This window comes from Mastomys coucha, unplaced genomic scaffold (assembly GCF_008632895.1).
Source record: "Mastomys coucha isolate ucsf_1 unplaced genomic scaffold, UCSF_Mcou_1 pScaffold16, whole genome shotgun sequence".
In the NCBI taxonomy this organism is placed as follows: Eukaryota; Metazoa; Chordata; class Mammalia; order Rodentia; family Muridae; genus Mastomys; species Mastomys coucha.
In genome coordinates this window covers 76846718-76858430 of record NW_022196898.1, presented here as the reverse complement: position 1 = coordinate 76858430, position 11713 = coordinate 76846718, and the positions used below count along the sequence as shown (strand labels likewise).

The 11713-nt window shown below is 43.1% G+C and overlaps 1 protein-coding gene across 1 annotated transcript in view; it reads left to right on the top strand.

Annotated features, from left to right (window-relative positions):
- The first annotated feature begins 1486 nt into the window (after positions 1-1486).
- The window catches only part of Enpep (glutamyl aminopeptidase), a 68572-nt gene continuing 58345 nt past the window's right edge, over positions 1487-11713 (top strand). Inside the window, exon 1 of the mRNA XM_031376170.1 lies at positions 1487-2406. Coding sequence (XP_031232030.1) covers positions 1787-2406 — 620 coding nt within the window. The 5' untranslated portion in view covers positions 1487-1786. The remainder of the gene's footprint in view (positions 2407-11713) is intronic.

Below are 11713 nucleotides of genomic sequence, written 5' to 3'. Positions count from 1 at the left end.
TGTGTGTGTGTGTGTATGTGTGTGTGTGTATGTGTGGTATTCGTGTGTTGTGTATGTGTGTACATTTGCATGTGTGAGGGGCCAGAGGATGGGCAAACTTAGCTGCCATTTCTCAGATAGACAACCATCTTGTTTTTGGTCTTAACTCACCAAGTAGGCTAGGCTGAGTAGTCAGTGAGCTTCAAGGCTCTGTTTGCTTACACCTCTCCAACACTCGGATTCCAAATTTTATACCGTTACACTTGGGTTTGTTTGTTTGTTTTTTAATGTGGCTTCTAGTAACCAAACTTAGGTCTTGGTGCTTGCTGCAACAAGGCATATACTTACTACATCATCTCCTCAGCCAGAGATTTTAATGTTATCTTACCTAGACCATGGGAATTGCTCTTTGGCAAATGCTAAGCTTTTAATAATCATTTAATCTTGAATATTTCTACTCTTTAGATAGGAAAAGCTGTGCAATGCAGCAACTACATGACCCTTCAACTCAGACAACCTGGCTTCGGACACCAGTTCTGCTATTGCCAGTTGTGTGTCCCTCATCTTCTCTACAACAGGAGGCAGAATAGAACCAATTGCATGGGACTATGGGAAAGATTTGAAGGCCAGTTTCTATAAAGCACCTTACATAGAGCACCATGTACTATATATAATTCTCGAAGCCTTCATAGCTATGTTATGTTTGCATTGCCATTGTCAGCAATGGCTAGTGTTTGCAATTTGACTACTCAGAAGGAGCTGCAACCCACTACACACACATACCTTCACGCCCTGCTGATGACGTCATTGCCAATGGCTCTCTGGGTAGGGCTAGCCTTTACACCTGTTATCTGCTCCAAATCCGACTGACATACTATTCCAAAGTTTCCAGAGCACACTCTCGCTTTGGGACAAACTCTCAGACAAGCAGAATGCCTCCCCCAACTTTCCATCATTTCAAGGTTGCTGTCCCTTGCTCTCTTTCCCCTTCTGTGGCTTTTCTGACCTGACCACAGTTTCTTCCCGTTTCCCCTTCTGTCTTCCATCCTCCTGCCTTGGACTACCTACCTGGTCCTGTAACTATGTCACTAAGTGGCTGAGTGATTCTTAAACTTAGAAATCTCTGCAAGTATCCAACTCTAAGATATGATTCTTGCAGAGGGCAGAATCAGAATGTTTACATAATTTGAAGGAAAAGAGGAGGAGGAAAAAAAAAAACCCAACACACTTAGCTTCTTTGGCAAGCGACCTAATAAAATAGTGAAATTTAAGAAGCCCTTTGGCTGAGAGAGCCCAACTGCTCACACAGCCGGAAGAAGCTCTAGATCTGATGGCAAAGGTTGTGTTTTTTTATCGGAAGCATACCTCTTAGCCAAATGCTTTTTCCCTCGAGGCTGACAGAGGTTTGGCAAAATCTCCACCTCTCTCAATCCCCACCCCTCGGCCTTGTTGGCCGATAGGCTCAAGCCCCGTTTTATATTTAACTTGCTCCAGTTCAGAAGGGGCAGGCCTGAGGAGACGCTGTTTATACAGAGCTGAGCCAACATTCTCATCAGTCCTCCTCCTTCAAGTCAGCTTCTCCTCTGAGTCTTCATCCTACTCCTTGCTTTCCGCATTCATCCCGGAGTGGCCCGTGGAGACGTGCAGGACTGGGAAGAGACACCCAAAGCCAGAGGGAGAGGTGTGGGAAAGAGAAGCAGGTTACCAAACCTGGGGACGTCTTCCAATCGAAAAGGGAAGTCAGCTGATGAGAGTTAGTTAAATTGAACATCCTTTCATGTGTAACATCTGACTTCGGGGGAGAAAAATGAACTTTGCGGAGGAAGAGCCCTCTAAGAAATACTGCATTAAAGGCAAGCACGTGGCCATCATCTGTGGAGTAGTGGTGGCAGTTGGATTAATAGTGGGACTTTCTGTGGGCTTGACCAGGTCGTGTGAGCAGGACACAACCCCGGCTCCTTCTCAAGCTCCTCCGGACAACAGCACTGCCCTGCCTCCCCAGGACCAGAATGTCTGTCCTGACAGTGAAGATGAAAGTGGAGAATGGAAAAACTTCAGGCTGCCAGACTTCATTAAACCAGTTCACTATGACCTGGAGGTGAAGGCGCTGATGGAGGAAGACAGGTACACGGGCACAGTGACCATCTCTGTCAGCTTGAGCAAACCCACTCGTGACCTATGGCTGCACATCAGGGAGACCAAGATCACCAAGCTGCCGGAGCTAAGGAGGCCCTCTGGGGAACAGGTACCAATTCGACAGTGCTTCGAATACAAGAAGCAGGAGTACGTGGTGATCCAGGCTGAAGGAGACCTTGCAGCCACCAGTGGGGACAGTGTCTATCGGCTGACCATGGAGTTTGAAGGCTGGCTGAATGGCTCCCTTGTGGGTTTTTACAGAACCACCTACGTGGAGAACGGGGAAGTCAGGTATGTGTTGTGCGGTGCAGTGCGCAGTGCGGTGCTGTGTTGTGCTGTGTGTGGTGAGACGAGGTGTGATGCAGCGCTGTGCCGTGCTGTGTTGTGTTGTTCTGTGTGCAGTGCGGTGCATACTCTGAACCCAGCTTCTGCAATGTTTATTTTCCTTTCCTCTTTGTTTTCCAACTCTTGTATTTTGTGGGTCTGATCTCTATCTGCCCTTGCTTTCAATTCTGTTTGTTCATCTGAGAAGTAAAATGTCTTGCCTTACTGTAATTTGAAAATGTATCACCAAGCTCGAAGTCCTAAAGAGAACGCCAGTTGTAGAGAAAACAGTAAGTCTTTTATTAATGACACTGGGATAAATCACAACACACGGCATTCAACCCTACACATCCACACAAAATACCTCAGAGATTTATGAATAAGTACATGATAAATTTCACCACTGATATTTTGGGGGGTATATCGTATCACAGTGATTTCACAAAGAATGACAATTTTATTTGCAGTGACAATTACATTAATTGTCAATTGTCATTTTGTACAATTAACTGGAGAAGAATCTTAATGAAAATTATAAAAGATCTGACTGGTCCTTAGGTGTTCATCTAAGAAGAAAAACCTGGCTGTGTATTCTGTTCTTCTATGATCAGAACTACATTTCTGCCTAGGCTTTCAGGGAATGCTTGAAACCCGTATCAATGATGGCATATGGATAAGTCTTAGAGCTGCCAGCTATCACGAAGCAGGCAATAGTAATGCTAAGCCTTTACAAAATAAAAGGCAGTCACAAATATTTTTTTTTTTTTTGGTCCCTGCAATGTCCCAAGCAGAAGTATTTAAAATGTACATTAAATAATTATAATTATAAAACTAATATATATATTCTAGCTAATCTATTACCTTCCAATCTGATATTCACATGAATCAGTGGCTTTTATCAGACCTTGGTAAAAGGCATAAGCTCCCTCCCTGAATTCACGAAAGCCGGTGAGTGGTGACCAGGGACCCAGGCTACACACCACTTGAGTTGTCACTGGACTTGAACCTGCTTAGACACTTGCCTTCAGAGACTCTGCAGAGTTAACTGACTGAATAAAAGCTGCGTGTCACCTTTCAAAACTGGTGTCGGGGTCAATCCTCTGTGAATCCCTTTCCTCTGTCTGAAAGCATCCTTCCGAGCAAAGGAAAATCTCTTGGTCAAATTTCTTCCTACTGTTTATCGGACAGTGAGGGATCAGCCTCACATGACTGCGTGGAGCATGGGCGCACTGAGTAGAAAGGATAACCGAAGCAATACATGGGAAGGATCACATAGATCTGCCTCACATTGATTACCCCATTTTCAAAAAATACAACATAGCAAGACATAGAGTCATTTTTACAGCTCAGTGATATTGATATTCTCCTGACAACAGCACTGTCCTGCCTCCCCAGGACCAGGATGTGTTAATCTGTACATACTTTCCTAGGCAATCAAAATTGAAGCTGAGTTACATTTAAACACCTGTATCTATCTATATGGATTTAAAATTTTAATATATGATAAGCCTTTTCTTTTGTCCTAATATTTACAAGAGCCTGATATTAAAAATTGTGCACTATCTCATCTGATAAGTGCACTGAGTTCTCTCTGATCCTATTGTTGAACTTCCATGCTGATGCTAGTGTTCTATGATTATTAAACATCACAAAAGGATGCCACTGTAAATCCACCTTTATGAGCACATCTACTTATTTCCCTGGGTTGGTTATTATCCTAAAAGTTGAATTACCACCAGGTGTAAGGGTACCAATATAACAAGAAACTTTTAACTTTATTTATACATGAATACTACACAGTCATTGCAGGGAACCTAAAAACAAAACAGGGAAAGGTTAAAAAAACAAAACCAAAAACAAAACCAAAAACCAAAACCAAACACCTGCCAATGAGTTGACTTGTTCTTTAACATTCTTCCACTGAATGACACGCTGGATGCATGCCTTAGCACAGCATAGTGTAACACACTTAGCTTTTCCATTAGATGTGAGTATGAAGTTGCTCCTACACAATGTAAAGAACAACCATATAGATGATTGCTTGTGATTATCTCCAGTTTAACTTTTCTGGTGTCTTTCATAGCCCTGGTGGTGTTTAAGCTGAGTCTTTGATAATATGGTGGGGTTCACACAGAGGCAACAGAGAAGGTTAAAAAGCCAGAAAATCGTGGTGGGAAGAAGAAAGCAAGTTTGTTGGTGAGGTTTCTATAAAGAGACAAACTAGAGATAACTGTGGGAAGACACTGGGAGAAGGGAACCCTCGTGGGATAAGGAAGACTTACTGCGAGTGACTCGGGGTCAGGGATGGTGAGGGACAGAGCTCTCTATCCAAGGATAGGAGAGATCCTGCAATGATCAGGGGGAGAGGAGGGCAAGTCAGGTGACCTCACAAGGGGGACAGAAGGACACATGGGGGAAAAACATGGAGGAAAACTGTTGACTAATGGGGGTTAAAGTCATCCGTGTAATGGCTATAACATTCATTGATACTGGAAACAGGACAAGGAATTGATGGGGAAGAAAAGTTCAGTTTTAGGCCTGTCCACGCCTGTTAGACATAGTGGGTAGGATTTTAGATAAATACATCTGAAGCAAAGTGCCAAAGTTTATGATAAGATTTGGTAGCTGTGTGAGAATAGTGTATCTATTGGAAAACATATTATTATCACACACACACACACATTTATACCTGGTTGTGAAGATTTTTTTTGTTTTCGTTTTTGTTTTTGTTTTTGGTATTTTCGAGATAGGGTTTCTCTGTGTAGCTCTGGCTGTCCTGGAACTCACTCTATAGACCAGGCTGGCCTCGAACTCAGAAATCCACCTGCCTCTGCCTCCCAAGTGCTGGGATTAAAAGGGTGCGCCACCACCACCCGGCTCTGGTTGTGAAGTTTTGATCTTGAAATTTTAGCTGTAGTCAGATGTTTCTCCAAACACCAACCGTTATTAGTATAGAGCGAGGTCTGGGAGGAGGTCTTAAGAAGCTTGGTGCAAAGCTGGCGATTTTGCTTTATTTTGGAAGCAAGCAAAATTGACTTGGTCTTTTCTGCATAAAATGTAACGTGATTGGAATTCCAGTAACGAACTGGTTCATTCTGTCCACCATACAGCTTCAGTGGGATGTGACTGACCACCCTGCATCAACCGAGCAGGCCTTGAGCATGGCTCAGAAACAGCTGGTAGATGGAGCGTTGGTAGTTGCTACCCTACATTAGAAGTCTTTCTACTTAAGGATTTAAGCCAAGTTTTATTGTTTGCCTTGCTGGTTCACCTTAGAAAGTTGCTGAACACAGCCTGGGAGTCATTACTGGGGAGCACTGGAGTGCCAAGGTTTTGCTTTCTAAAGTTGATACAGAGTGGCCAGGGTTGTGAGTGTATAGAACATTACCTCCCCTGCCCCAGCTTTCTGGAAAGCACCTTGGTTGGGAAGACAGACAGAGCTTCTCCCTGATGGTGAGTTAATAAGCTGTGAGGAGTGAGATTTTAGCGTGCACAATCAAGCGAGTGACTTATTAACATGGCCCGGGGAGGCCTCTTCGAGAAGTGGCTTGCTCAGCACAGCTGCCTGCCTGGTGCTATTAGTTATTCAGAATACCTCAGAGTAACTTCTGAGTGCCCCCTGCTGCTCTTGGCCAGTTCTCCTCGTTCATTTGCAATCCAGCTCAGATTTCAAAAAGGACTTTTAATTGTGAAGTAAAGATTGTGCTATAAAATCGTTTTACAATAGCTATATTATACACCTTTATTTTCAAGTTTGCTTAGCGTGTAGGAAAGTCTGGTGACAATCGAAAGAGTTGATCATAGGTCAACAGAATTTTTTGAGCTCTTCAGTAGACCAAAGGAAAAACAAGTTACTTTTTTTATTGTTATGTTTTTCAAGACAGAGTCTCATTATATAGCTTTAGCTGTGCTGGAAATCACTGCATCGATCAGGTTGGCCTCAAACTCACAGAGATCTGTCTGCCTCTGCCTCCCAAGGGTTGGGATTAAAGGTATACATCACTACCTAGCACATGTGATCATTTTTAAATATGGTTGTATTACCTGTAGGTAGGACTTATATACAACATACGTTTTTATTCCCAATGCATAGTCCAGCCAAATAAATGGATTTTAAATACCTTAGATTGCAGAAAGCACCATGTTAGAAAATCTGGACCCGGTGTGGTAATACATATGTCAATCCCTAAGATTTGAGGGAAAAGGCCTCTGACCCAAGTCATCATGGCCAAATTAATTAATGAAAGGTTTTTGACTCAAGTGCATGAGCCATCTCCCCGTAAAGGTTGGGTTCAAGAGATCAGCAGTAGACATGAGGAAGACAAGGGTTTTTTTTGTTTTGTTTTGTTTTTTTTTCTTGTGGTTTTTTGTGTTTTTTTTGAGACAGGGTTTCTCTGCATTGCCCTGGCTGTCCTGGAACTCACTCTGTAGACCAGGCTGGCCTCGAACTCAGAAATCTACCTGCCTCTGTCTCCCAAGTGCTGGGATTAAAGGCGTGTGCCACCACTGCCCTGCTGGAAGACAACGAGGTTTTTATAGCTCAGGGGTAGTGGGGCTCAGATCCAGGACAAGTGGCTGAGGTGCCTATTTAAAATATCAAGGCAGACCTGGCCTCTAGGTTCTCCCAGCATTCCCTGCTCTATATATTGAACTTTCAATCCAGGGTCGGGCTTTCTCTCATCCAGCAGCTCTTCACTATATAATCCAGACATTTCGGTTTTCAATCTCCCTCTTCCCCTCTCCCTCCCCTCTCCCTCCCCTCTCCCTCCCTTCTCCCTCCCCTCTCCCTCCCCCTTCCTTTCTCTCTTCCCTCCCCTTTCCCTCCTCTGTCTCTCTTCTCTCTCAGTGCCTGTTTTCTCTTTCCCCCTCCGCTCTGTCTCCCTCTATGTGACAATTGACTTTACTGACCCCTTTCTGGGTGATTGGTGAAATTGCCTGAGAACTGTCTCCCAATAAACCTGCCTTTGTACTTTAATTTGGTATCAGTAGGGAGTTTCCAAATGTGGGATTTGTCAGGCAAAATGAGCAAGGTTCCAGGAGCAGAACATAAGTATAACAAGTTAGTCATAACAACCTCCTGAAACAAAGATATGCTTGCAAGGTGGTCGCAACAAGAGGTAGGTAGTCATAGGTGGATGTAATAATATAATATAATATAATATAATATAATATAATATAATATATGACGGGTTACCAACATAGGTGGTTATTATAACCTTTGGAAATAAAGGCTTGGTGCCTGTATCATGGAACAGAGACCATTGTACTTACGGTTACTGGTAGGGCATAGCCTAATCCTTGAGAAACAGAGTTTTAATCATAAACAGGAAAGAACCTTTACTATAAGATGGCTTTTAAAGCTAAAATGGAGGTAAGCTAGTTTATTACCTGCTTATAATCCTAGTACTGGGGTGACTGAGGCAGGAGGATGAGGAGTTCAAGACAGGCCTGGATCACACAGCATGACCCTTCTTCAGAAATGCAAAGGTTGCATAGTTTATCTTGCAGTTGTGTAGGGTTTGTCTTCAGGAGTTACTTCAATGATGATCCCCAAGGTGCATTCGACAGGCAAGGCTTACTCTGGTGACTAGGCTCTACCCACCCTGAGGACACTAAATCGGGTTTTGTGACTTGATGACTGTCACATGTGGGAAGACAAAAGGTTAGAATCTTAGAAGAGTTTTTCCTTTAAAATGCCAGGACTCTTCATGTAGACAAGGAAAAACATAAACTAATGAAAAAACAACCCCCAAACCAATGCACAGTTTGCCTGCCTGTACCCTGGTGATTTATGTCATTCACGTCCCCCCATAGCCGGGCCACCGTTACTGTGTTAGAATCATACCACTCCTGAGAAGACCCTCAAAGCGAAACAGACCCACTGCACCAAGACACTGCAGTTCTCCAGTGCTCTGTCCACAAGCAAAAACAGAAATTCTCCATTTTAGGAGAACAATTGGTTAGAGTCCTTTTAAAAGAGAGAATGAAAAAGGATTGAACATTCTTTTCTCACCTGGCTTCTTGGGAGTTTATTCTCTAGCGTCCAGCAGAAAGAAGACTTTTGAAAACTTTTACAATGAGAGGGTCTTGCCTGGAAGAACAGCTCCACTTCCTAATTATTCAGGCTTTTGCCTGAGCTCCAGATCCCTCCCTGTCTCTGTGTCTGTCTGTCTGTCTGTCTGTCTGTCTGTCTGTCTCTCTTATAACTTTGTTGGCTTTTTTCTAAGATGGATTAAACTGAAACATGATTGTCTTTTTCCTTTGCCTCTGGGTGGAAAATAATCAGAAATTAAAACCATTATTTTTAAAAGGCAGCTGAGCAAGAATGGGTGGTCCCTTGCTATAGTGTGTTATAAGACCTTCTTACTCTAGGCAAAATGTAGGGATTCTTCAGAGTCTGATGTATTTACAATCCATTATAATCTACAACATGTTTAAAATTAAGGTTTTTGTGCAGGACTTGGTTGTGTATGCCTTTAATCTCTGCAGAGGCAGAGGCATGTGGTTCTCTGTGAGTTCAAGGACACCTGGTCTACGTAGTTAGTTCCTGGGCAGCCAAGGAACAACGAGACCCCATCTCAAACAAAACAAAACAAAACATAATGAAATTTCGGTTTACTGAACTGTTAACATCACACTAATCAATAATTATTCTGTTGCAGAACAAATTCTTGGATAAGGTTTTTCTAGGTAACTTGATTTAAAAAAAAATTCAAACTTGCAGAAACATTACAAGAATGGTATTTAGAACTTCTAAAAATAATTTACCCAGAGTCACCAATTATTTACCTTTTGCTCCCATTTGCCTCTCTTCTCTCACTTTAAGTAATTCATTTATATTTTAACATCAGGGCATATTTAAATACTAGGCATTTTCTAACTGTTTTTTTAAAAAAAATCCAAGAATTTAGCATCAGAATAATTATGCAGCCCAGGGTTTATACTCAGATTCTCTGTGTTGACTCAGTGGCGGCCTGGCTGTTTCCTTCCACTTCCCAGCATCTGTCCATCTGGAACTCTGTCCGTCTGGAACTCTGTCCGTCTGGAACTCTGTCCGTCTGGAACTCTGTCCGTCTGGAACTCTGGCCAGTACTACCGTCTCCTTTACACCCAAGTGCTCCCCCAGCCTTGCTTCATTTTTCTCCATGTCAGTAGTTCTGAAAAGGTTGGGCCAGTTATTTTAAGGATGCTCTCAGTTTCCACTTGTGTGTCTCTTTTATGATCTTTTCTTTTTGGTTTTTCGAGACAGGGTTTCTCTGTATAGCCCTGGCTGTCCTGGAACTCACTCTGTAGACCAGGCTAGCCTCGAACTCAGAAATCCGCCTGCCTCTGCCTCCCAAGTGCTGGGATTAAAGGCGTGTGCCACCACTGCCCGGTTCTTTTATGATCTTTTAAAATATCTGATGACCATTTCCATCAGGAGTGTCAGGGAAGGGAGACTGTAGTGGCTCAGGAAGTGATATCACCAGGAGACACAACCCATGCCTGTACTGCTATAAGCCAGTTATTGTTGGTGGTTTTACTTTTTGGTTTTTGTTTTTTTTTTTTTAAGCCAGGGTTTCTCTGTGTGGCCTCGGCTGTCTTGAAACTCCCTCTGTAGAGCAGGCTGGCCTCACAGATCTGCCTGCCTCTGCTATTCCACTCCACACCCCCCAGTGCTGGGTTAAAGGTATGCACCACCACCACTGGCTTGGTGATGTTATTACTTTTTTTTTTTTTCAAACCTTGTGTGACAGGTAATTTCCCATGCATTTTTCTGGAGAATATTTGAAACATGCAAATATGTCTTTACTCAATTCTTTTGACATCTATGGAAGATTTTCTTTCTTTTTCTTTTTTCTTTTTTTCTTTTTTTTTTTGAGACAGGGTTTCTCTGTATAGCCCTGGCTGTCCTGGAACTCACTCTGTAGACCAGGCTGGCCTCGAACTCAGAAATCCGCCTGCCTCTGCCTCCCAAGTGCTGGGATTAAACGCGTGCGCCACCACCGCCCGGCCTATGGAAGATTTTCTAAATCTGGTATTCCTTCTAAACTTTTTGGTCTCTCAAAATTCAGGATGCGGCTCATTGGTAGAGTGTGAGTTGAGCAAGCACAAAGTCCTGATATGAATCTGTAGCACTGCCAAATAAAATGTCTGCCATTTATTTAAAGAAGAATGTAAGTCAAACTTAAAGTCAAAGAAGAGCTGCTGAGCCGTCTTAATTAGCTTCTCTGCTGCACTAAAACACTAACCAGAACCAACTCAGGAAGAATGTTTGGTTTACACATCCAAGTCACTCAGGAAAGAACTCAGGGCAAAAATCTGAAGCAGAAACTGAAACAGAGACCATGGAGGAATGCTGCTTTGTGACTTGATCTCCTTAGCTTGCTGAGCCTGCTTTCTGATAAAACTGAGGGGTAGCAGCACCCACAACAACCACAGATCAAGAAAATGCCCCCCACAGACACACATACAGGCTAGTCTGATAGAGGTAATTTCTCAACTGAGGCCCCCAGTTCCCAGAGGACTCTAGTTTGTGAACTTGTCAAAAACTAGCCAGAACGGTGGTTTAGTTTACTCAAAGGCCCAAGAACGCAAGTGGTGGTAGAAGAAAACTAACCCCTGCAAGCTGGCCTCTGCTCTCTACACTCTGCCATGTGTGTGGTTCCCCTGCCTATGCTACATGCTGCAAATAAAACACACAAAAAAGGAAGAAGAAGGGCAATGGTGGCACATGCTTTAATCCCAGCACTTGGGAGGCAGAGGCAGGCAGATTTCTGAGATCGAGGCCAGCCTGGTCTATGGAGTGAGTGCCAGGACAGCCAGGGCTATACAGAGAAACCCTGTCTTGAAAAAACAAAAACAAAAAAACAAAACAAAAAAAAAGGAAGAAGGAGGAGGAGGAGGAAAAGGAAGGAAGGAAGGAAGGAAGGGAGAAGAAGAAGAAGAAGAAGGAGAAGAAGAAGAAGAAGAAGAAGAAGAAGAAGAAGAAGAAGAAGAAGAAGAAGAAGAAGAAGAAGAAGAAGGAGAAGAAGAAGAAGAAGAGGAGGAAGAGGAGGAGGAGGAGGAGGAGGAGGAGAAGGAGGAGGAGGATTCATGGGTTCATAGTTAATTCAATGGGTTGCAAAATTCCATCTGTTGATCTTAAGGTTACAGCTCCCATAGGCTTGGCAATTACTAACCTATCTAGCAAACAATTGTGTCTCCTGACTTGTTCCCATGATTCTTTGAGGACTTCTTATTTTCTTGGCATGACAAGATGATCTGGGTCATTATGGACTTTGTTTTTTTTTTT